The sequence below is a fragment of the Amphiura filiformis genome, chromosome 3 (genome assembly GCF_039555335.1).
Source record: "Amphiura filiformis chromosome 3, Afil_fr2py, whole genome shotgun sequence".
Taxonomy (NCBI): domain Eukaryota; kingdom Metazoa; phylum Echinodermata; class Ophiuroidea; order Amphilepidida; family Amphiuridae; genus Amphiura; species Amphiura filiformis.
This window is the reverse complement of record NC_092630.1, coordinates 76,790,221-76,816,578: the sequence shown is the minus strand read 5'-3', so window position 1 is coordinate 76,816,578 and position 26,358 is coordinate 76,790,221. Positions and strand designations below refer to the sequence as shown.

Sequence of the window (26,358 nt, the reverse complement as noted above, 5' to 3'; positions counted from 1 at the left end):
TTGCAATATTAAGGGGTATGAGGCGAACGGCGTAAATCGTGATAATTGATGGCGCTATTTTGCAAATTCGTTTAGGTCTAGCAAAATAAAGTTCAAATTCATATTTTGTTTGACTTATTATTTATGTTTAGGTGGACTTACTATATTTTGAGGTCTCCTTTTTAAAAAAGCTTCAAAAGGTCGCCACTTTTGTAGGCTTGGATTACATTTTGAACCTGTGATCAACGATCTGAACATTATTTCTTCGATGGATATTTGAACTAACAATAGGAAATATCATATGTTCTACATTTTTCATTCATGGTCCATACTCAAATTTAATATTTAATATTTTAGAGGTAAAATTTGGAATTTTATAATCTTTTAAATTTGATTTTGTGCATACTTAGGGTCCGGGTAGGAGCCCCGCGGGGTAAGAGCTACATTTTTCAGGCCCCTGGGCCAGGCTAAAATTTAGGATCCCTGGCTATCCGGATTCAAGTGCTGCATCCCACTCCACCCATCACTGTAATTTATTTCTCGTTCCAAACCAGTGCATCACCAATTACAATTCCCAAATTACTTTTTTAAAACCTTCATTTTGTTTTATCCTCCCAACTTTGGTTGGGCCCCTGGGGGCCAGCAGCATCTGGCCCTGTTTAGGGGCTCTCATTAATGACAACGCATGATGAAAATAAGTCAAACATTGTCCGTTTTTCATCATTTTTATACAAATTTATTAATAATATCAACAATGCATTTTACGTACAAAAAAAGAAATAATAACAGTAACTTAAACGTAGCTGTACAGGAAACATAATAATTATAATAGTATTTCAGTTCAACTGTCCTGTTAAAGTTCTTACCCATATATGTAGCCCATCGATCACACCCCCTACTTCCCAACACTCCCATTGGAATAATGTTGCTTATTGTCAGCAGTAAATACCATTCTTAAAAAGCGGAACAACCATCAGTATTTAATTTGAATCTACTACAATTGCTAGAGCAACGCTAGAGCACATGGCCGATAAGCGCTGGGCTCATTTTATTCACTAGATAATTTGTTATTTAGCTCACGAAAGTGCGCACAAAACTTTTGAGTTGCTCCAATGTCCGAGTTGTATAATAATAATCTTCTCAATCAACCCAAATTATTGGTGACCATTTTTTAGATGCATAAGTAAGAAATCAACAACTTGATAAGAAAAAAACACATTAATTTTACACCAGTTATGGAATGGAGTAATTGATACATAAGAAAATAATTACATCTATTTTGTTGAATTGAAGAGCACAGAAGGACAGAACGAAACCAATCGTCCAATTTGGTTTTGTAATTGTTATACACAATCAATATAATAATGATTTACTGAAGCTATTTGAGGGTCTGTCCGTTGTTAATGGATTTACTGTTCAAATTTACAGCAGCAAACTTTTTACAGAAGTTCAATTCAAATATATCTTTAGCTGCGAGTCAAAGTAAAACTTTTGAGTATTGTGTTAGACATTTGATTTGGCATATTTTAGTTGATCCTCAGCTAGTTGAATCGGATTAGATAGCTGCAAGTAACAAGAACACATAAAGATAATTATTAATTAGACAACACTGCCTGTCATAAAAGTGATACAAATAGCACCAGGACGGAACGCGCGATGCAATGGTTTCCTCATGTTAGATTTTTGAAATTGCATTTGAGGAGGAATCCAAAAAACTTTACACATGTTTATCCCATGAGTCAAGTTGGGTTTTGAGATTGTCCATCAGGTGATTAAAGTTGCTTCTATAGAAATATCGCAAGTGCCAATACCCTCCGATTTGAAACTTTAAAGTGCGACAAATTTGAAATGACAAGAGGGAGATATTGACTATGAAAGCATAATCGGATTTTGTCAAAAACTTGTAAGGTTACGTCAAGCTTAACGATAGATAAGCAACTCATGATGTCCCAAGCTATTCTCAATTCACAGTGTCAAGAGAATCAAAATTAATTAGCTGATTCTGACCAATTTTGAGCCATTCCTAGTGCATCATCTCTTTTTTCGCAACTGATATCAATTCAAATAATGGGGTCTGTACTGGACCATGTCTTACCTGCTCCTCCTGGTGTCTGCATGCATCTACCTTCGGAGACAAATTTGGTGGTAGGATCAAAACACACTTCCTTGTCAAAGAAACACCGGTTGAAATAGGTAATCTGTTCATTGCCGTTCTGTGCACACACCGGTTCCTCTACCAACTCACACTCAGGGGCATCAGGACTGCATGGATCTGGTTGATAATAATATGACATAAACTTATGTAACAAATTGTTGCGATAGAAGATCTAAGTAAAGACGCATGAACGAGAACCAAACATAAGTTAGGCAATAACAATTAGTTTGTGTCATAACTATTAGTTTGTGTCTTAAAATTCAGTTATGTAAAGAGAGCATATAAGCGCCATTGGGTGAATATTTATGCTGTATCTTCTCTCCCTCTCCAACATGTCCGATCAAATTAAGTTTGATTGTCAAACAAATTGTCATTCAAATCATTCTATGAAAAATCTTTGTCAAGGTCAAGACAAATCTCTCATGGCGCTTTCCGTCGCTGTAAATGTACAAAGGCACCTTTGACGTGACAAACTCAAATCAAAATAATTATCTTATATTTTGTACCTGGAGTTCCGGTTGGACAAACACCAAACGATATAAATGAGATCTGTGGAGCCATTGATCCCGTTCTTTTGCAAGGCAATTAGCCACACCTAGCTCGCACACATTCGGGTACGTCATGCCATCTGAAGCGCATACAGGGTCTTCGATTTCTTGACAATAGTTGGGACAAACTGGAAGAGAAACAAAAATGGAATGAAATATTATCCTTTAATCCGGATTCACCGGCACTGACACAACATGCTCATTTTCCAAACATCTGATTTGAGAGAACAAGTATAGAGTTACCAGAATCGAACCCTTTAAGTTAAATAATCCGTCACTGTGCCCTATTTAGACAAAATCATAAATATTAAAAGGATGCACTTGTCAAATGCTACATACAAATAAATACATGACTTATTTCAAATGGCGGTATCCCCAAGTAACATGGTTAGGAAATAGGATATAAGAAGCATTCAAAACTATGTGATTTGGGGTGATTTGAAGTGACCTCCATTTGAGATGAGTCTGGTATTAAACTAGTTATCATGTAAAAAGACATACATGCAGCAGACGACAAATGTATCCCTTTGATATGAATGTACTCATATTTCAGTGGTAGATATTGATGATTACTTACCAAGCGGTGCATGTGCACAGCTGTCGTTGGAAGCGATTTCAATTCCTCTGACATCAAAGATACAAACAAAACGTTCAAATTCACAATGACTTCGGAATGTCATATTGTTTGAACTGCAAACGGGATCTGGTTTGGGCTCACATTCTTTACATGCTGCATTGGGATAGAATGGATGGGCAGGAAAGAGTGCATTATGATCATGATTATGCATTGACTGACTAGGTATACTTGCTGTATTTAACTATACTATTTGGTTATGCAATATAGTTGATGTAATGATATATATAGACGAATCCAATTTCATGCATTCCTACACCTCAATGGCAGCCATAGCTGGGTCCCCAACGGCTCCATCTCACCTGAAATGCGGCCTTGGAGGGTATTTTAAACTGCATTCTATCACCCGTGTTACACGTGGACAAAAGAATGATGACATTTTACAACACAAAAGAATCTAACATCGAATTTTAAGCGGCTTTAATCCACCCAATTGGGCAGTCACAACACCAGTTTGGTAGTGCGGGGACCCAGTAATGGCCAACCAAATCCTGACCATGACTTGGCTCGTTGGATTCGTCAATAGCTAGCTGTTAGTCCGACGAGTAGAACCTTTTTTTCTTTTTTATCCGACTATACTCAGCTCAGACTATGATCACTATCTCACATGGCGCAAGAAAAACGAATCGCGAAAGTCCAGTGACCGCGCCGTCTGAAAAATTCAGGAGGGGCGGCGGTTAGTGGATTTTTGTGGTTAATCTTTCTTGAGCGATCAGAGTCAGAGTATAGTTGGTAACTAAGATAAAACAGGTCCTATACTCGTCGGAATACTAGCTGCACATAAATGTCTGTCATAGGAAAATATGCCCATGGAAATTAAGCTAATACCGCACTTTTAAGCGTTTAACAGCGCTTTTGTTCTGTCAAAGTTAACATTGTCAAAGGTAAAAATGGTTATGAAAATTTGAGCTAGTCTGTCACGTCTTTACTCACCTTTCAATTGAACTGCTGAAGCGCATTCTGAATTATATGTAACCTGCAATGATGGGTCCTGCATGAAACAAGCAGTTCTCACTAAATCACATCGGGACATATAGGTCTTGTTATCTGTTCCACAGACTGGTTCATAGACTAATGGACATTCTGGTCCGCATGTGTGGTTGCCGCAAGATCCAACATGTAGCATAGCAACTGTATCATTGGTATTACAAGCGTATTGCTAGAGAAAGATAATTCAAGATAAAATATACGGTGAACGATGAATGGCACACAAATACCATGAATACGAGAAAACAGAAATACCTTGTTTCTCCGTATTCATTTTATCTACCACTATACGTATGAATATCCACTCATACAGTTTATAAATATGTATGGAACTAGAATATCAAGATCATCGATTCACAATTCATAGAGGTTATCCACGTTACTCATGTGTGACTTCTAACAAAAGGCGACGGTTCCCGTAGTATTCCTCATTCAAACCAATTCAATGCACGACCTCGGAGTTACTTGCATGACTTTGGCGGGCTAATTTGAAACAGTTATGGTTGCACATGCAGGTATAGCAGTCGCTGATAGGATATGCAGCTTATAGAACACGGATAATCTCTATTGTGAAAACTGATACAATTATAGAGAAAACTCACTCGTAAAAGGCAAGCAGATTCGTAAGTATTGCCATCGGAACCACACACCTGTTCTTGTGCCTTTGGTTTGGGACAATTTTTTGGACAGGTTTTTGGTTCAGGACCTATTCAAAAGAATATAAAGGATCATCAACATCGTAAACATAAATAGGTTACTCTTAATTGAGTCTATTACGCCAACAATGATCAATGACTACGCATTGACCATCAGTTGACATCGACATGTAATGGTACAGTAGCTGCAAATCAACATGATCAAAATTGTTATTTTAAATATAATGACAATTTAAGCATACATCTTTATTCTTTATTGTAAAGAACAAAAAAAAATCATGCACCAGGAATAAAGATTATAGTAGCCTAACTGCTATTCAATGTTTTATCTTACTTTGCGGAGCCGGACTTGATCCCATCGGTCCCATGGTAGGTCCTGCACCACCGGCACCATCGGTACCACCGGTCCCACCGGTCCCACCGGCACCACCGGCACCACCACCACCTGCGCCAACTTCCTCAGAGCTACTGCCCATGCTACTACTTGATCCACCGCCAGCAGGTGCTGCAGCATTTCCCGTGTTATTCCCCTGAACGCCTGGTTCCTGCGCGTCGGGAGCATCTGGAGTATCTCCTGGTTCCTGATTGTCTGGTACATCCGGTGTGTCCCGTCCATCAGGAGTATCACCCGCTTCATTGCCATAATCTGCTCCAGGGTCAACACCAATGACGGTCTCTTCTCCAGCAGTACCACCCGCCTGTGGCTGAGGGTTCACTTGCTGTTGCACACACGGTGAGTAGTAAGCGATTGCTAGATTTGAAGAGGGAAATCTGCACGATTTCTTTTCAAGGAGACAGGCATTTCTATAGGTTTTCCCATCTTTACTACACACTTTACCTGTTTGCTTAAGTTCTGCTGGACAGCCATTTTTCCTGATTTGTCTGCAAACTGTAACAGGAAAAATGAGAATTACACATTATGTTTTTGAAATGTTTTACCACTTTTATGTCACAACCTGCACCAAACTAATATTTGATAATTTCTAGAAAAATAATAATAAGTAGTATTACACAATACACACGTTTAACAATAAACAGTCATTCTATTATACCTACGTTACTATGTTAATATCAAAATGTAATTAAATTGTTTCTGGTATTCTTAATATTATAGTTAGTAGCAATGTATGGGAAAACTTAGGTCCTGGAAAGTTCAATCACCTTGAACCATCGGATTTGGGTAACTATTCGGATACTGAGAGCAGATGTAATAATTGGTTTGTTTTCCTGAATTGCTTAAACAATACTATGGTCAAGGTTTGTGAGAACACATCACATTGGACAATTATTTTACCATCGTTAAAAAAGAAAATAATAAATTTACACCTTTTCATTGCCTTAAACTTATTTGAGCACCAAACGAACATGACAAATGAGGTAGAGGAAAGAAGAGATGAGTCGCATCGTCTGAGGATGGAACAGCGGAAAATAAGTGCATCATGAGCAGATGCAGAATGATTTAAATTGCGTATAGTAATGAGAATAGTATATTTACTGTTACACATGGGTTGAGGATTATAACAAGCATAATTTAAAATGATAACATACTTGGATTCCTTGCTGGCCTAGCCGAGGCGAAGGCAGCTAAAACCACCACACCCAATACAAGTATCTGCTGCATTCTGTCACTCAGTTAGCTGCACTTTTTCTGTTGAAAACAAAAATAAAATTAACACCGAATTGATAATTATATGAAAATGTGTTCAAAGGCTTGCATCTGTACGCGCTCAACTATCTGACTATATACATGATGTAGGTTTTACAAGGTTGCTCCATTTCAAGTTGAAATGGAACAACTTTGTCGTTTTGGTCGAATTTATCGTAATGCACATGCGTCGAAATCAAAATCAAAACCCAAATGACACCTTTTATAATCACAAATACCAATGAATCTCTTACAAGACTTACGTTATGATATGTGTAGCTGAACAAAACAAATTGTTGATAGAGCTGTCAAACTTTCTCTCTATTGATGTGAGTCAGTTCAAAAGTGAAATGTTATTTCAGACCAAGTTCAAAACGATCACATCTCTTGGACGTTGTCACGAGTTCGTAACCAATTAATTCCTGTTGTACGTCAGTTAAACCAGTGGACGTATTTTGAGTTGTCATGGTAATTATGCGGAAATGAACAATTTGAACCAAATCTTCTTCAGTTACTGAACTGTACATTTGTTTGTTTGTTTGTTTGTTTGTTTACCCAGGTTGGTCCATGAGGGACAGATGCTAATCCATGGGAAATCCATGGACCGTTCCAAGCTCATATCAAAAAGTACAAGCCTGGGTAGCAAGTGTAGGCTAATAAAATGCATACTGGCCTAGATAGCTTTGATAAACAAAGCAAGAAATGGAAGAAAATAGCTAGGAAAAGGAGAAAGGAGAGAAGGCCACTCCCAAACACAGGCTTTCACATGAAATGACAACAGAAATATGAAGAGAACTTCATATCATAAATCGTCACCCTCACAACTGTGGCTTTCAAAAGTTGGGGGAGGGGGTACTGGTCTTGATCTACCCGCCTGCTGAAAAAATGTCTGTTCGCTTCCCTTGGTGTTAGTTGGCAGTCGATAAGTTTTTACCTCGACCGGGCGTATTTCCCCCGACTGACTGACAGAAATGAGCTTCCACAATTATTTTTAGTAATTATTTTTTCACTCTGTCAAAATGACCAATGCTCACATAGTAAAGACCAGTCGGAGGAGAAATCGGTTATAATGTTGGAATCTTTTGATCTGATTCAAGTTGTCTATTTTGCCTAAGTCACACCTATAAGTCAGCCACACATCATACCAAAGTCATCCCTGGGAAATCGCCTGCAGCTATTATTGTATCGCTTCAGAGAGGGCACTCTGTCTCCCTGCTTCCCCCTCCCATCGCTGGCTACGACCCTCCAACTAAAATCAAGAGGCAAAGACAAATGCAAAAGGAGGAGAAAAGAGGAAAAAAGAAAAGAAGGGAAAGGCAAAAGGGAACGAAGCGCGCAAATATGGCTCGTTTTACACCAAAACTCATCTTGAACAATTATCACACTAACACAGGACCAAAATTATGCTAACCAGGATTAGAACAAAACTTTTGTCTTTGCCCCTCTTGGACCCCAAAAGCATGAAAAGGATTTTTAACAAATAATAACTGATGTAATTTATCGTATTGATCGGTGGATATAATATACGGGAAAAAACAAAAAACTCCAAAAGAACAAACATTTTGATTATTGTCTTCCGCATCAAAGACATAATGACCACTAAAACGAGGACACGTACCTGATTGGAAGGAAGTTGTTCAAGACACCACTATTTCCCATTATTATGATTATTGCTATACCATGGCAACATCATATCACTCAATAAGGTCATGAACTTTCAGTGGCGTACCGGGGGCTGCAAAAAGTTAAATTTTGTCACTCCCTTCATCAACAGCCCAAGAAGGTTGACCCAATGCCGGGGGACACTTCGATATGAAATGGATATAGGTGTAGGGATGAAGTAAGGGGCATTAGGTGAGACCAAAATGTAAAAATATGGGGTCATTGGACAGGGCTGTCAACTTTTTTGAATTGCTTGGCGTGAGACAGAGGCGTACCGGGATCTGCCGACTCCAATGTTCATTTTGAACCATGATGATTACTTGAGCCACGGCGCTCGAGAATGTGAAAAGCGGGGGAGGGGTGTAGAACAACAAATTATTCATGACGATGCGTGAGATTTTACTCATTTTTCACCTCTTTGCGTGAGATTTAATACCTAGGCGTGAGATTTTACTACCTTGGCGTGAGACCGTGAGAAAGTGACCGAATGCGTGAGACTCACGGCCAATGCGTGAGAGTTGACAGCCCTGCATTGGATGAGAGCACGAACTTTTTTTAAATGGAATCTTTGGGTGAGTGCCGAAACAGCGCCACAGAAACCTCGAACATTGAATTTCAAGTTCTAAATGGCTTCAAATGTTTTCAAAAATAAGTAACAAAATCAGTGATAAATGAAAGTTGCTGTTCAAATTGAAAAATAAGGGTCTTTGGGTGACAGATCAGATGGAAAAATAAAGGGGTATTCGGGTGACAGAGCATGTTTTTGTAAAGAAATCGTGGGTCTTTGGGACAGCGACGCTGAAAAAGGGGTCTTAACAGCCCTACATACGCGTCAACTCCAAAGTTGGAGTACCCCCCGGACCCAATGTTTTTTAGCCAGAGCACTCAAGAATCAAATAAGTGTGGGTTGGGTTGAGGAGGGGGAGGGATTAAGGATCAACAAAAATTTTCTCAAGAATTTTTATTCATTAGTAACTATTTTTACATTCCAGGTATTATATAACAAAAACAGCCCAAGTTGTCAACAGCCGCAAAATTTTGAGGTACAGTTTCATTCGTTTCACAATTTTTGAAACCTTTTCCATAACTTTTCGCCCTTTTTCATTAATAATTCTTCTTGTCGTCCATTTGCCCCGCCCTTTTTTCATGAAAATTATGACATATGTGAAAATAGGTAGGTAAAGGTCTTCCGTCTCTTTTAATAAGAAGGAAAATGCAGTATACGTCCGGGGGTTCACGTGGGATATGGTGCCAATGCTAATCACAAAAACGTCGAAAAGGGTCAAATTTTGACCTGCTGACGTAGACGCCACTTTATCAAAAGGGTACCTTTTAAGGGTAATCTTCGAAGTTTAGGGTCGTCATTTAAACCCATCTTCGACATGTTCGACGTTAACACTGGTTAAGGGTCACTTATTTGCAGAAAAGGTTCTGGAGATGCTGGTTGGCCTACTTAGGTATGTATACAAGTAATAAACCAAAACAAAGGAAATGAATATGTATGGTTCCAGTTTATTCTCTTTAGTATGGGCCTAGTCATATTTAAGTGAGAAAATTGTCATACACATTATTACGGCATTTAGGGGTCCGTTTAGGGGGTAAAATTTCTAATATCTTACGCTAATAAGGGGTGAAATTTGCAACCCTTGAATATGCCATTTAGGGTCGAATTTTGAGATGCTGTGACAAGCATGGGTACCACTATAGTATGCGATTGAACCCCCGGGAGTGTGTACGTTAGACCTGCTGTAAAGATTGAAGAGTCCACATTCGTCTGGAACTGTTTACCATTTATCATTTGAATGTGACAAAGCAATATCAAATTTACGTACTGACTTATTATTTATGAATAAATAAATAAATAAATAAATAATAAATAAATAAATAAATAAATAGGCATAAATAAATAAATAAATAAATAAATAAATAAATAAATAAATAAATAAATAAATAAATAAATAAATAAATAAATAAATAAATAAATAAATAAATAAATAAATAAATAAATAAATAAATAAAATATGATATCATACTTTTGCATAATTAATTAATACAAAATCTACTTACTCGTACCGCTGAATTCCTGTGAAAGTTGAGAAGTATTATACAAATCTACGTCGTCCTATGACAAATGGCTCAAGTGAATCAAATAAATTTGTATACATTATTATTTTATATATTATATGTTTTAAACGTTTCACCTAAACGGAAATTGAAATTCCCAGCAAAGCAGTGACAGTATGAGTAGTTTCATAGCAATGACACAGGAAGGGAATTTGTGAAGTGATTCACTCCACTCCTAGCATTAAAGCGGATTTGTAGAACAATGATTTAGGTAGTGCTATGTGTACTTTTTGTAACGAATTAATGTAACTGTTTTACGTGTTTACGGTACTCCGGCATTATTAAAATTGCCAAACATATATTTTACCATTTATCATCTTTGTTTGTTTGTTTGTTTACCCAGGTTGGTCCGTGAGGGACACATGCTAATCCATCACAAATAATTCCAAACAAATTTAAGCTATTTTGTAGTGCTATATATGTGCTATTTATTTATTTATTTATTTATTTATTTATTTATTTATTTATTTATTTATTTATTTATTTATTTATTTATTTATTTATTTATTTATTTATTTATTTATTTATTTATTTATTTATTTATTTATTTATTTATTTATTTATTTATTTATTTATTTATTTATTTATTTATTTATTTAAATATTACAAACATTTGCATGACGATCTACAAAGCACAGAGTGATGCTGTTAAGTTAATGCATGGTTTGGTTGATGCATGGTGATGATAACTTCCTCCAAACTGCAGCCTTTCAAGGGACTTCTTGTCTGTTTAATGTGAGTATCCAAACAGCACCAGCATGGATATGGGACAGTATGGGCTAGCACCCTACTCTTTTCGAAACTGACAGCGATATAGGCGTGACTACACATGACCGACGGCGTAGAAGGACGGAATTATCTTACTTACCCAAGTCTACATGAATCATGAGGAGAGCGGAAGTGTCTGCATTCAATCTACGTCAATACCCCAGTAAGTTACCATCACCGGAAATTGAACCCGCGACCTCATGCACCAAAAGCGAGTAGGGGCCTACTCCAACCGTTTGGACATTGTTTGCCCATTTTGCAGTTTCGCAGGCATTTATTATGCATAATGTTTTGTTGGTTAATTTGGTTGTCATTATTTATCAAGGAAACAACTTAATTATACGTGAATGTGGGACTTATTTCAAGGCTGTTTGGAGTCCACGTACAAATAGTTCTAAGAAACAGCTATGGTTTTAGTCATATTTCACTTTCAATCGTGTATTGTGTATTGACTTGTGGGTTAACCATATTAACTGGTTTTAGTCATATATATTTTAACTTAACTTGTGGGTTAACTGGTTTTAGTCATATTTTAACCTAACTTATACTTATTAGCCAGAAGAGCTAATCAGCTGATCACTCATAATTTCAGAGAGTGTAATTTGAAACTAATGTATTTGCACCCCTGCCCTAAAATGTCTAACTTTTAGGAATATGTATAGATTTTGTATTATGAGTAGGCCTACTATATATTGTGATTGTAACTGGAATGCATAGGCCTGTATCCAATTCAAGTTATAATTTCACGGAAACCCAGTTAATATCTAAGGCAATACACACAATATTGCTTATTCACGAAAAAAGGTTTTTCCCAAAAATAAAATTTTGCTTGATTCGGACATTGAATTTACGGGTGACGCATTACGGCGATCCATGCCCGGGCACCGAAACAATACGTAGTCCTAGATTTCTGATAATTATAAAATCTCAATTCGACGTGTTCCTTTACAGTCCCAATCAGTGATCTCAACTTTTGCTGAAATCTCAATTCGACGTGTTCCTTTAAAGTCCCAATCAGTGATCTCAACTTTTACTTTAATTGAAGCCCCATTCAAATACACGTAGCTAAATTATATAGGCTTACTGTTAGTATATAATTATAAATTACAAATTCATGTCTTAAATACACGGCTTTCAGCTGAACCACTATAGCAGACTATGCTAGCACATCTATGACAATGACTAAGGTACCAAAATCTGAATGGGCCTTTAATTCAAGATGTAGAGTTAATGAATATGATCGGGGCCCGACCGGGTAGACTGATAAAAGCAATTCTCGCTAAAATGTAACATGACACATTTTCTGGTATTATTCAGCAATTTTTAGTTTATAACTATAGTTTATTAACTATTTTTGTGCAAGGTCCACAAAATTAATATTTATCCAGTAAATAAATCCTTATTTGGTAATAATAAAACCTGACACCAGACCTACTTAAGTTTTGCACTTTGTTTCCATAGTGACAGCCATCCCATGTTTCATTAGTCATGTACCTGATTTGTTATGAATCAGAATCAGTACATTATCATGGTTGCCGGGAAATCTTGATCAACTGCACACGACACATTTAGATGCAAATAGTGTGTACGCTCACCACGAGCAAGAGAGTGCCGCTTTTCTCTTGAACTGTTGAAGCCCTGCTTGAAGCTAGTGTACAGGGTGTCTCAATAAAAATAGGCCCTATGGATTAGGGGTCGTAACTTAAAATGTCGGCAGTAAAATCAAAAACTTTTTTGTAGATTCAAGAACCATTACGTTTCACTGTTCACGCGTCACTGAGATAATTGGGATTGTACAAATAGACCCATTGTGGCCGTACACCACGAATGAGCCGTAAAGGCGACAAATTATATTCTAAGTTACAGTGTAAAATGTGCATGAAGGTCGTATTAATAGGTACCTCAATTTGGTGCGACATGTATCTCATTTTGATAGCGCCAGTGAAACACCTTTTAAACCAATCAATAATCCTATTGCTGAAGAGGATAATAAGCGTCTACCTATAGAATTCTTAAATAGCTCTAGTCTTTGTTTTGGCTAAATCCTGTTCAAGTGGTGGGTTACAAAGCATTGTATTTTGTCTAGGTAGGCCTACATGTTTAACCAACAATTAACAATGAGAGGACATTCCTGAACCTCGTTGACTTGGGGATAATTTGAAATGACCGCCAATTATGACTGTTTGACATTTATTACCAGCAATGTGGAAAAAGAGACACAATAATATTTAAAGGTACCATTGAGCAGAGGAGCAGAGTTCAACAAACCATAACCCCTCTTCTGGATATCGTTTGAAGTCAAATGATATACCATTTTAAAGCTTATGACATATATTTTCTAAACACCAAATAAAACAAAATTGACCGGGACCGACTTTACGGCTCATTCGTGGTGTACGGTCACTTTTTGGACCGTTCCAATGGGGCAATGCACATAATGTGCTGCATTGTAGTTTAGAATGGAAGAATGTTTTTCACACCTTTCTCTTTTGGGTTAAAATATGTTTCATACATTTCTCAAGGCCATGGGGTCAGTTAAGTTTCACAATGTACACATGGGTGACCAGGAAAAAAAAGGTCTTTTTTCAGAGAATGAATCGCGCGAATTGCGATTCGCTAGTTGATGCGTTTACATTGCTTTACATGGTTTAGGATTCATTTATTGATCCCGCTAATTCGAAAAGCGTGTTTCCTCAACAGATTTGCACCAGGACCATCACTCAAACATGATAAATATTGGAAAATGATCAAGAAATCATATAAAGGGTGTGTTCTTCTTAAATCCTGTATTGGTGCTACCTTTCAGATAAAAATATTTTTTGCTAAAATGCGTAATTTTAAATTGAAACAAACAGCCCTGAGCGGGTCTTTTAACTTGCGGGTTTTCTAAATAGTGGGCGGCAGGGGCGTAGCCAGCCTTTTAGTGCTGTGAGGGAGCAAAGCCAAATTGTCCCCATTTGTCAATTCTTTGTCCCATTTTCAGCCATTTTAATAAAAATTTACTCTTTGCCGTCCCATTTTATCCCTTGAAGATTTCTGGGGGGGCGACTTCACCCCGGCCCGTACCCCTGGCTACGCCACTGGGGGGCTTCTGACTTCTGAGTGACGGGTGCTCCGGTATGATTCGGATCAGTTCTTTGCTAGATCATGGTGAACCCGTTGTGGACATGGTGGTTATAATTATGCAATATAAATTAAGGATGGGCGGCTATCGAGAGGCCATACCTTCCGCAAGGAAGGGACAATACCTTTTTCATTATAGGTTTTCCGTTAACACTTTTATATTGAAAAGTTACAAACAGCATAACTGGAAAAGAGATCGATTCAAAGAGATCTTAAAATACTGACAACCATGACAACGGGTTAACTGCATGTATACACATGGACACTGAAAGAAGTTGTGGACGGCCGGTATGACTAGTTTGTTTGGTTTGATAGTATCCTTTTCATTTTCTGAGAAGTTGTGTCCACTTTCCTCTGCAAGTCCTTAATATTCCTTATCAATGGAAATGAGTCACTTATGTATCTTTCCTATTCAGTTTATACTAGATTAATTAGTGAGGATAATTTAGGAAGACAAATTGTTTACAAAAGTTTTAAGCAGGTTAAGCACTTTACAATTATCTGTAATTGTGTTAAGTTCTTTCTATAAAATGTTGAGAATACAATCATAATATTGCTGTAAACTTAGACTATTGCATCAAGAAGTCATTTGGAAATATATTGTATTCTAGTTCGAGTTTGTCAGTGGTTGAATTGAATTGGGTGAGTAAATATTTCCTTATGTTTTAAAAATTTACTAAGGACTTTATTGTGTGTTTTATTGTATTTTCAACTAAATGGAGCCCAAAAAGGTCAATCACATTGAATTTTCGATTTAAAAAGTGCGTCAACATGATCATTTCAATTAAAACTTTGCTTTGAGGAAGCTCTTTAATTATGGGCGACGATTACCTTCCCTTAGCATCCTATTGTTATGCACTTTGTGAAAATATTCACAATTACTTAATAACGGACACATTAAACATTATATTTGATTTTTGTCAGAAACAATAAGGGAAGTATTACATCTAGCCAAATGCTACTTAAAGTATAGATATCATATTACATTTAATGAAGCCATCTATCCTTTCTCCCACCCTTTCTGCATTTATACGATCAATACAAACATCGGAGGTCCCGGGTTCATCCATCTCATTCCACCAAATGATTGCTCTTTCATATTCTTGTACTGAGGTTTGAAAAAATGATCAATTTCATATTATAAGATCGGAAGTTATGGTTTTAACTTAGTATTACCACGAGTGTCTGTTATTATTATTTTGAATCAATACATGTAATATTATAAATATTTTTTCCCAAAGGTGACGAGGAAACGTATTCACAATATGCACCGACTATTGGTATTCAGCGTGATTGTTGCTGTTATTCCCTTTCAACCTCTAAACCCACTAAATACAAGTGTAAGTTGTTTGCTGTATTCTATTTTTGTGCATGTTTTGTGATCAACATTGACGTCGTCGTCATTCTCATCATCATCATCAGGGCATGGGGGATGGGAGATGACTTTCAAGGGAAAACATTATTGACAAAAATGGGCAAAAAAGGCATAAAACGTAAAATATCGTATCGCGGCGGCCAACATCCAACTGAGGAGGGTCAAGTATGATGACAAGATGTCCAAAGGGGGAGCTGTCCCTCCCCTTGCCTTGATCACTACACCTCCCTGTCCACCTCTAATGCCCTCCATCTCCTCTCTACCCTTTTTCTTGAGAATGTGTAATTTATTGTTGTTGTTTTCCATATGTATTTTGTCTTGTTCGTTTGGGAGCAAAGGCGATGTGTTATTTGTAGAGCACTATAGAAATGTGCTTTAATAATAATAATAATAATAATAATAATAATAATAATAATAATAATAATAATAATAATAATAATAATAATAATAATAATAACAATACACTAATAATAATAATAATAATAATAATAATAATAATAATAATAATAATAATAATAATAATAATAATAATAATAATAATAATAATATATATTTTTAGTGTTTATGTGTATTATGACGAAACAGGATGAGTAAGTAGGTGGGAATTGAATTAACTAGATTGAGCCGGCCGAATCCGGCAATACCCTGTTCAGTGCAAGTATAATCTTTTTCCTGATATCAAGGCTCTGTCATGTCAAGGATCTATATAGTTGCCCTTAGATTTCTCGTGTGAAGCTTAATACGAAACTATTTTATTCAAATAACACTTTATTCAAATAAATTTTAAATGCATCCGAATGTATCTAAGATGTATTAAATACTTATGTATAATGAGTCATTTTATTGTAGATTAGTAATTGTAAATTAGTAATTGTAAATCCGAGCTCTTTCCTGTAGCTCGCCGCTGTAGAAAAAAAAAAAAAAAAGTGCATTAAGCATGTTAATTGGTTTTAGGGATTTGTAAAATGTTTTTTTTTTTGTATAGTACACTTAACCATACGCTCACACTTTTCCAAGGGGTCCCTCAGATCTGTCCTTTTGGCGGATTCCCTCTTACATTTAACACAACGTCTGTGAAAACAACCTCACAGGTGTCAGGGAATTAATCATTTTGAACCTTTCAAATAAGCGTACTACCTGAATACATTTGAAGCACATTCGCTAATTACACGATAATATATCATGGTTTGAAACTGTCGATAGTGAATATGTTCAAGAATTTGAGATACAGAATCATGACACACTTTGCCAACATGTATATCTAGGAGTATGAAACTGGCTCAAAGAGGGCGACATGATTGGCAATGTGCAACTGCAACTTCAAGATGGCAGTAGGTTCAATAATTTTTCCCGTTACATTGGGCGCCCATGATGGGCCCAAGATTATTTTAAGTTTGATAATTTAGTGCTCCTGAATAAGAAAAATCGACCTTCGGCGAAGATGTTGAACAATGTAATAAGACTAGTAGAGTTGCACCCTATTCGGCAACCGCTCCAATTTCAATAAGTACTTCGTTGTAAGTTTATCGAGTGTGCGTTTATTACCAAAGTGTTCCAAACTGACAAACTTTAATATTTCGACAATTCTGTATTCTGTCCTTGTACAAATAATAACCACAATACATTTTCTTATTTTCCATCAGTATGTGAGGAAATACTAGACGATGGTTGCTCATGGCAACTGAAACGAACTGGTCGAGTCTGTGGTACAGATGGCATTACCTACCGGAATGCATGTGTCCTCCAAAAGAGAGCCTGCAAAGTACAATACAACCTTGAACTATTTGAGTATTCACCATGTGGGCAGCAAGAAGGAGGTATTGGTGGAGAAGAAACCGAAGAAAATGCTCAGATGAATCCATGGTATCCAATACAAGCAATTATAGATACCAGCAGTAGTAGTTCGGAGGAGGAGGATGTCGCAGACCCCGGGGTAGAAGGAGGAACTGTAACAGATGGGGGTGCTGGGACGGGAGGTGATGCAGGATACACCAATGCTCCAGAAGGACCAGCAGCTGCAACAGTTGGCGGGATTACAGTAGATATAATGACAACAATGGCAACAGTAGTTGCAACCACCCTGGAACCTTTTGTTGGTTAGTACATTTCTCTATCTGCCTCTCCAAATCATAAATCTTATAGGACTACTATTTCAATTTTTATAAAATGCAATTATTTAACCAATATAAATGTATATTTTTCTTCTTTTTATTTGAGCAGGAGCAGGTCCCGAAGCCAAACTTGATAAATGCATGCAAAAATGCCCACTTGCCAAGAGTTATGACACAGTATGTGGCTCAGATGGTAGGCAATACCAATCAGGATGTCATCTAGAGGTAAGCTAGTATGAAGATGTATGACATAGTATGTGGCTCAGATGGTAGGCAATACCAATCAGGATGTCACCTAGAGGTAAGCTGTATGAAGATGTATGACATATTATGTGGCTCAGATGGTAGGCAATACCAATCAGGATGTCATCTAGAGGTAAGCTGTATGAAGATGTATGACATAATATTATGTGGCTCAGATGGTAGGCAATACCAATCAGGATGTCACCTAGAGGTACGCTAGTATGAAGATGTATGACATAGTATGTGGCTCAGATGGTAGGCAATACCAATCAGGATGTCACCTAGAGGTAAGCTGTATGAAGATGTATGACATAGTATGTGGCTCAGATGGTAGGCAATACCAATCAGGATGTCATCTAGAGGTACGCTAGTATGAAGATGTATGACATAGTATGTGGCTCAGATGGTAGGCAATACCAATCAGGATGTCATCTAGAGGTAAGCTGTATGAAGATGTATGACATAGTATGTGGCTCAGATGGTAGGCAATACCAATCAGGATGTCACCTAGAGGTACGCTAGTATGAAGATGTATGACATAGTATGTGGCTCAGATGGTAGGCAATACCAATCAGGATGTCACCTAGAGGTAAGCTGTATGAAGATGTATGACATAGTATGTGGCTCAGATGGTAGGCAATACCAATCAGGATGTCATCTAGAGGTACGCTAGTATGAAGATGTATGACATAGTATGTGGCTCAGATGGTAGGCAATACCAATCAGGATGTCATCTAGAGGTAAGCTGTATGAAGATGTATGACATAGTATGTGGCTCAGATGGTAGGCAATACCAATCAGGATGTCATCTAGAGGTAAGCTGTATGAAGATGTATGACATAGTATGTGGCTCAGATGGTAGGCAATACCAATCAGGATGTCATCTAGAGGTAAGCTGTATGAAGATGTATGATAGATGTGGCTCAGATGTAGGCAATACCAATCAGGATGTCATCTAGAGGTAAGCTGTGAAGATGTATGACATAGTATGTGGCTCAGATGGTAGGCAATACCAATCAGGATGTCACCTAGAGGTAAGCTGTATGAAGATGTATGACATAGTATGTGGCTCAGATGGTAGGCAATACCAATCAGGATGTCATCTAGAGGTAAGCTGTATGAAGATGTATGACATAGTATGTGGCTCAGATGGTAGGCAATACCAATCAGGATGTCATCTAGAGGTAAGCTGTATGAAGATGTATGACATAGTATGTGGCTCAGATGGTAGGCAATACCAATCAGGATGTCATCTATAATAGCATGCAAAAATGCTGTATGCCAAGATGTATGACATAGTATGTGGCTCAGATGGTAGGCAATACCAATCAGGATGTCATCTAGAGGTACGCTAGTATGAAGATGTATGACATAGTATGTGGCTCAGATGGTAGGCAATACCAATCAGGATGCCATATAGAGGTATTAAGCTAGTACGAAGAGGTATGACATTGTATGTGGCGCAGATGATATGATAGGCAATACCAATCAGCATGATCAGGGTGGCATCTAGAGGTAAGCTAGTATGAAGAGGCATATAAGCTCCGTGTGTATATGTGGTAGGCAATCACGATGCAATAATACAGGTAAACTAGTACGAAGAAATATAACATAGTATGGGGGGAGGGCTCCTCACCGAAAGGCCCCATTTTCGGCGTCTAGGCTCTCACCAAAAAACCCCATATTTTCGAACTGCTGTCCGCATATCCCCATCACTTCCAAAGTCGAGTGCCCCCATTTAAGAGCACAGGGAATGTCAAATTACATGTCTTTGTATTTGGCATGTTCGACTTCACTACCAAACCAATAAATTCTCAAGGACTTAGACATGTTAGAAGGATTCAGAAGAGAGAAAGTATGATAAAATACATATGTATGAAGCTAATCAGACCAACAGACTAAAACCATGTCATTTACGGTCATCTTATACTCGAATTATTACTTCTCGTTTACATTACAAGCAATATGCGTGTTTGACAAATGAAACAGTGACTGTCGTGCATCGGGGTAGTTGCAACAACACATGTGGACCGGAATGTCCTCGAGTGTACGAACCTGTCTGTGGCACTGACGGCATGACCTATGACTTCTCTAGATGTGATTTAGAGAGAACGTCGTGTCTACTTCAGGACGACACACTACAGGTTGCCTACAATGGAGAATGTATTAGATCAGGACCTTTGAAAGGTAAGCACTTGGTAAGTTACGGTTTTCAACTTCATTAAAGAAACGCTGTTGTGAGTGATGGTGATTCAGTAGTGTAGGTTATATACCACTAATAGGCCAGGCGATGCATGGAGATAAGACGAGAAACTATTTGATTGTATGGCATCTGAAAAGACTGCTTTAAAATTACTGAAATTGGCAAGGTTATGATAGCCAAAAAAGTACATTTTGGGTTTTGTTGCTTCGAAATCGAAATGATATATTTTCTCTCATATGACATTTTTGTTGTAATAGTACCAAATTTCATCCGCATGGCATCGGGTTTTAGTAAATATTCGCTCTACTTAGCTCAGCTTCAAGGCCGCACTGCCATTTTAAGGTGTTTAATTTTCAGTGCGTTAAAACAAGAAAAGTCTCGGGTCAACCTATGTTGAGTTTTTGATCATTTAGCATGTAAATCATCTAGTTTCACCTGATATTATATTGGTAGCGTTTAGCTTAGAGAGTTCTGAATATGATAATTCCTGTCGAAGTTACTATATTAGCCATTTTCTCCATTGAAAACCGTGTAACAGATAATTAGTGGTATTGAACCTGTAGCACCAGGTGCAAATTGTGAAAAAAAACCCATTACACTGCTGAAAAATTGCAGGTGCCCCTTTGGTTAGTCTGACTCAGTGCTCCCTCGAACGATACCACTAACAATTGCATTAATTGTTACTTTTTGGAACATTATATGCTTCTCCGTGTTTTTTAAGCAATATTACGTGAATAACATGTAATTTGTTGGTTTCCCGAGCATTGATAGTGGATGCATTAAAATTAAGGGATATGACCATACTTTGTCCCGGTTTTACTGGGATATTTGGGTGTGATGTGTCAGTGCGAACAAAGTGCGCAAAATTGTGGAATTTGACCCTATTTTGGTCTAAAAATGTTTTTTTTTCCTAAAATGAAGATGCACATGGCAATTACTGCTTTAAAATGATCTTCTATGAGGATTTTATAGAAGACGTGTCCCTTCTGCTTCCGCTAACCCTATCTATCTGCAAAAAGGTTTTACACAATATTCTACTTGACCATGTTGACCCAGAGGATGTTTAAAGACATTCCCACAACCCAATGGGGATTCTGACCTTGTATGTCTGGCTTTTGTACACATATGGTACAGTTGATCATACCTTGCATTGGGATTGTGTGCAAAACATCGAGACTTATGAATAAAATTAATGCAGTGGGACAATATGAATGTTTCCTGTAAGAAAATCAAATATCAGTCATAAGTCTCAACTATTCGCTCGTTGGCTGCAGTTTTAAAATTACCATTTTGTGTGTGTGGTAATGGGAACTTTGCCTTTAAAATTAGGTTATATTGATCAAATTTCCCAATCATAGTGCATTGTAGGAATGCCTTTAAGCCTCCTCTGATGTTGACCTTATCTCTCTTGTCCTAGGTTGCCCAAAGTGTGATCCGATTGCAGCCCCTGTTTGCAGCAGTATCAACGTTACATTCCGTAGTCAATGCGAATTTAATCGTTTCATCTGCATCAATGATATTGCAGATGTTGGGATTGCCTTCAACGATAGCTGTGCGAATGCGCCTCTACGTAAGTATCTGAAATGCTCAATTATGGTTAACGCTGTGTCAATATTCAAATGTTGACGATACCGCTCTTTAGCAAAAAATATTTTGAAATATGTGTTAAAAATTATGAGAGAATTAAGTCCAGTTATTACATAGACAAATCCAAAATTCCACTTTCTGTTCATGGAGACAGTTTTGTCACTCAGGTAGGCAGGGAGGTCGGATGAATTCATCAGTAATGAGACGATCCGCATGTTTTCCAGCGAAGATAATAATGGAAGCGGTCATTGAAGCGGTCATGGAGCGAAGTTCAGTGGTCATATCCAAAGCCACTAGGAAGCCACCTATACGACAACTTTCCCGTTTACTAGTTCAACCCTTAACATCGACGGTTCAGAACCAGAAAGATTAAACTAATATGACCAGCTCTCACAAAATGAGCATAAAGTTAGCACATTGCTTTGTCTTCAAAAATAACTATAATTAATTCTACTAATTTTGTGTTCTATTGAATTTTGTCATTATTAATGGACTGTATCTTCTATAGTGCCCTGGCGACTTTATGCTCATTTTGTGGGAGCATGAGAATGTGAGTTGAGGCTTTCTGGCTCTCAACCCTCGACATATTGAATTGCATTGATGATTAAATACCGGAATTTAAATTTTATATGAACAAAAACGTATTTTGCTCCATATCGACCTTGTTCTTCCTTTTCGACAGTCTGCCCGAATTATTGTGAACGAATAGAAGATCCTGTATGTGGTTCCAATGGTGTCACCTATCCTAATGTGTGCGAGTTGGGTTTGGCAGATTGTCATGCCAGGACATCAGATCCAGCAGCAGCAAGGATTATGTTCTCGTCATTTGGATATTGTCCTGAAGGAACAATAGGTATAACTTCTTCTATAATTAATACTAATGAATTAAGGTACCAATTATTTTCATTACTGTACATAATTATCTTAAATAAATACAAAATGTCAGAACAAGAACCATGAGTCAATATCTTTTAGCTGTGCTTTAAAACCTCATTTGTTGAAATCGGTCCAGAGACAAAGACACGGTGATCCAAAATCCAAAGGAAGGGTTGCATATTGCTCCATTGCACGCTTTATTGATTTGTACACAAAGCGTTCTCGAACAAGAGAACTAGAACATTAAAGTGCAACTTCTGATTTGGTTTCTTTCTTGTGTTGTCGATCACCAATTCTTTAATTCTCAGCCGATTGCACCAAATGAGGTCTGAAATTAAATCAGCGTAAAAGTGTACAGATATTGGCCGCTGGTTTAATTTTAACATTTGTTTAAGATATACAGGGGTGAACATAACTGGTACCTTAATTCCTTTGCTGTATGTATTCAAGGCTAGTTGATGTGTAAATTATCACAGATTGCCCCAAGTGCATGCAGATAGTAAATAAGTGAGACGCATTTCACTTTAAACACAAATAAAGAGTTTTTAAATATTTGATGAATAATACACAAGGATATCACTCACTTTGTGAATATGAAACAATATGATAACAGGTCGTGTCTTTTAAACAATTGCTAATAAATTATAATAAAGAGAAAAGTAAAGTCATATTTATGTTTTTCGTGACCGCGAGAGCAGAGGAAGATTTGAGAGTTGAAATCGATTCTTTGAGATAATTAGAATAAAATAAGCTCTAATGTACCTCCCAAATGTGTGGGCTACCTCCAAGAGGGATAAATCCATAATACAGGGGTCAAAAATGACAAATGCTGGGTTTACTGTAAAATGCATGTTTAACTGTCCGCCTTGTCAGAAGGATTATAAAAGACATAAGTTCAAAGGTCAATCGCACAGGGTCAAATTTTAGAATGCTCCGACTTCAATCAAAATAGGCTCATATGTTTCATCTAGTCACAGGATTAAAATAATTTACACTGCCTCATACATTTGGTTACGAATTATACAGGACATACTAGGTCAATCACCATTTAACTCTCTTGACCTTTGCCTTTTGTGCTATTTAACGCGGTAAAGGAAACAAGGTAGGCAGTGCTACTGGTTTAATCCTTATGGCAAGATGAACAAGTTCAGACTATTTTTTTAAAGAAATCTAAGCATTCTAAAAGTTTGAACCTGCGTGATTGACCTTTGGCATTTGGATTTTTTGTCTTATATCTCCGTAACCATACGTCGTTAATCCTTGTGAGAAGACGAATAGTTTGACATGCTTTTTACAGTAATCCAAGCATTTTTCATTTTTGACCAGGGTATTATGGATTTACCCCCTCCTGGAGTAACCCACGCTTACAGGAGTGACACAGAAGCTTATATTATTTTATTCTAATTATCTCAAAGAATCGATTTCGACTCTCGAATCTGCCTCTGCTCTCGTGATCACGTAAAACCTAAAAATGACTCTACTATCTGGCTTGTTTTAATATATTTTACGAAGATCCATGCAGTCGTGATAGTCCAAACTGTGATCTGACCGAGGCGCCGGTGTGTGCAATGGTTGACAAAGAAATGGTTTCATTTTACAACCGATGATTTTATGAAAAAGAAGTATGCTTTGATTCTACAATCACATTTATTGGAGAAGGAAAATGCGCTGCACTACAAGGGAATAAAAGTAAGGACTTTGTAAAAATATCCTATATTTCGAGGGTTCAGAACCAGAAAGCCGTAACTCACTATGAGCAGCTCTCATAAAATGAGCATAAAGTTGTCTCAAGTTGCTTTGGTCTTCAAAAAGCAATATATTCTCCACAGTGTCTTTTGTTTTCTATTGGATTTTTTCAGGATAAATGCACTGTATCTTCTATAGTGCCCTGGCAACTTTATGCTCATTTTGTGGGAGCATGTGATTCATAGAGTTGAGGCTTTCTGGCTCTCAACCCTCGATTTGTTACAAATGGTAACTAATACCTTGATGCCTTATGCTTGCTGTTCATATTAAAGCCACATTGTAACATTGATATAAAATAGATTTGTAGTTCTGCTCCACAAAATGGTCGTTTTCACTGTCAGATATCAGGGGGGGCGGCCAAGATTGGCTGAATTTTGACATCGTCATTGGTTTTACACGTAAACACAAAAATGTCTCAAATTATTCCAAAACTGTACGTATGTTATTAAGCACTATTTTATCAGTCTAAATCCGTTGAGGTTCGTCAGTGAACCCCATTGTCAGTACTGTTTTTTGAATGTTTTGTATGAATAACGCACGGTATGTTTATGATATATACCTAAAATTTTCCCCCATTAGCGTGGTGTATTGGTAAACGTTGTCCCCTGCGGTGCATAGGGTCCCGAGATCGAGTCCCGCTCACTCCCGGCTATAATATTTTTTTTCTTCACATTCATTTTGAATCCCAAAATATTTATTTTTATGTTAAAATTTATACATTCACTGAGAAATATATTTTGTGCATTTTTTTTCTGTAACGGGGCCAATAGAGCTAAAAACACAACTCGGCACGGGGCGTCCAATGTCCAGGCAGTGTTGCCGTCATATTGTCTGTTTTGTTTACGATATTGGCTGTTGCCACAGTGAATAATGTAGTCCACCGTCGTCTGGTCAGATATGTCGATCCCAATGCGAGCCACTTCGTTGAACGTGATTGACGTCGGTTCTTGTGCTGTGTTATGACCTTCTTGCACGCATCATCTACGTACAGTGTCATAAACATAGCGTACAGGTTCAGCTAATATTCGATCGTAATAATGAAACGACCTTTTCAGTCGTTTTATTCAAAATCTCGGATTGTGTCACAACTATAGCACCTACAAGATATTTGCAGGGTATATTAGTTTACTAGAGTAAATTACAATCGTGTAAAGAACAGAATTCTGAAAATAGGTAGTGCTGCTCAGGAAATATTATTACAAAATGGCTTTAACATTGACTGGCCAGCTTTGGGAATAATGTTGATTAATAGTATGCGTATGCTGTTGTTGCGTGGGGGTGTGTTGGGGTGGAGTGGGGTATAAACGGGTGTTTCGGTGAGGTGTGAATTTGGTGTTGTCCTGTAACTAAAATGGTCAAAAGCCAATTGGAAAAAGCAGGATGATCATATATAATTAACCATGTAAATATGTGTCTTCTTTTTGTTCGAATTTGCAGCACCACCCAAGATAAATCCTGAATCGGACAAGCCTCTAGTTCCCTAGATCAAAACTCATGGGAACGTCACCGAGTAGAATGTATATCGTATTGATCATAGATTGGACAATGTGTATCCTAAGGATGTTATTTTAAACGTCTGGATGAATTTGCACTTACCTTACAACTTATATTAAGAAGCCCATAATAAATATTCCGTCAACTTACACTGCACTAGAAGACAATAATGATGGGCAAGATGTGAAGAGAGAAAAAAAGGGAAGGGAGAGTGAGAGGAGGTAGAGACAGCGAGAGAGCAAATTTGGCTGATTCCGTTTGGTGTGAGTTGGGACATTTGTAAACATTACAAATATGCCAAAAATCAGGTTTGAAAAAAAAATTAACCAATTTCATATTATAAGATCGTAACATCATGGCTTGAAGACATTTTGTACAAAATTGTCACTTGCCTAAATGCTCCAGGAATTGAAAACCAAATAAAATAACCCATTTAATCGAA

General features: G+C 37.4%; 2 protein-coding genes across 6 annotated transcripts; one reads left to right on the top strand and one right to left on the bottom strand.

Moving 5' to 3' along the window:
- Positions 1 to 692: 692 nt before the first annotated feature.
- On the bottom strand, positions 693 to 11,374 carry LOC140149157 (uncharacterized). Of its 3 annotated transcripts, none has more exons than XM_072171348.1 (9): positions 11,259 to 11,374; positions 6,508 to 6,607; positions 5,294 to 5,848; positions 4,906 to 5,009; positions 4,250 to 4,475; positions 3,260 to 3,412; positions 2,641 to 2,810; positions 2,075 to 2,251; positions 693 to 1,542 (listed from the first exon to the last, which is right to left on the bottom strand). In XM_072171348.1, exons 2-8 carry the CDS (start codon positions 6,578 to 6,580, stop codon positions 2,213 to 2,215), a joined length of 1,320 nt encoding a protein of 439 aa, XP_072027449.1. In that variant the 5' UTR covers positions 6,581 to 6,607; positions 11,259 to 11,374; the 3' UTR covers positions 693 to 1,542; positions 2,075 to 2,212. The 3 variants fall into 3 exon arrangements, with proteins under 3 accessions (XP_072027449.1, XP_072027447.1, XP_072027448.1); XM_072171346.1 differs by lacking the exon at positions 11,259 to 11,374 and adding an exon at positions 10,334 to 10,491; XM_072171347.1 differs by lacking the exon at positions 11,259 to 11,374 and adding an exon at positions 6,868 to 7,020.
- Positions 10,987 to 26,358, top strand: LOC140149155 (agrin-like). 3 transcript variants are annotated; one of them, XM_072171343.1, is made up of 9 exons: positions 10,991 to 11,321; positions 15,523 to 15,621; positions 17,300 to 17,752; positions 17,877 to 17,992; positions 19,972 to 20,197; positions 21,631 to 21,783; positions 22,483 to 22,653; positions 24,189 to 24,365; positions 25,860 to 26,358. In XM_072171343.1, the coding sequence occupies exons 1-8, from the start codon at positions 11,276 to 11,278 to the stop codon at positions 24,281 to 24,283; spliced, it is 1,359 nt and encodes a 452-aa protein (XP_072027444.1). In that variant the 5' UTR covers positions 10,991 to 11,275; the 3' UTR covers positions 24,284 to 24,365; positions 25,860 to 26,358. The 3 variants fall into 3 exon arrangements, with proteins under 3 accessions (XP_072027446.1, XP_072027444.1, XP_072027445.1); XM_072171344.1 differs by lacking the exon at positions 15,523 to 15,621; XM_072171345.1 differs by lacking the exons at positions 24,189 to 24,365; positions 25,860 to 26,358 and having other exon boundaries at positions 10,987 to 11,321; positions 19,972 to 20,208; positions 22,483 to 22,647.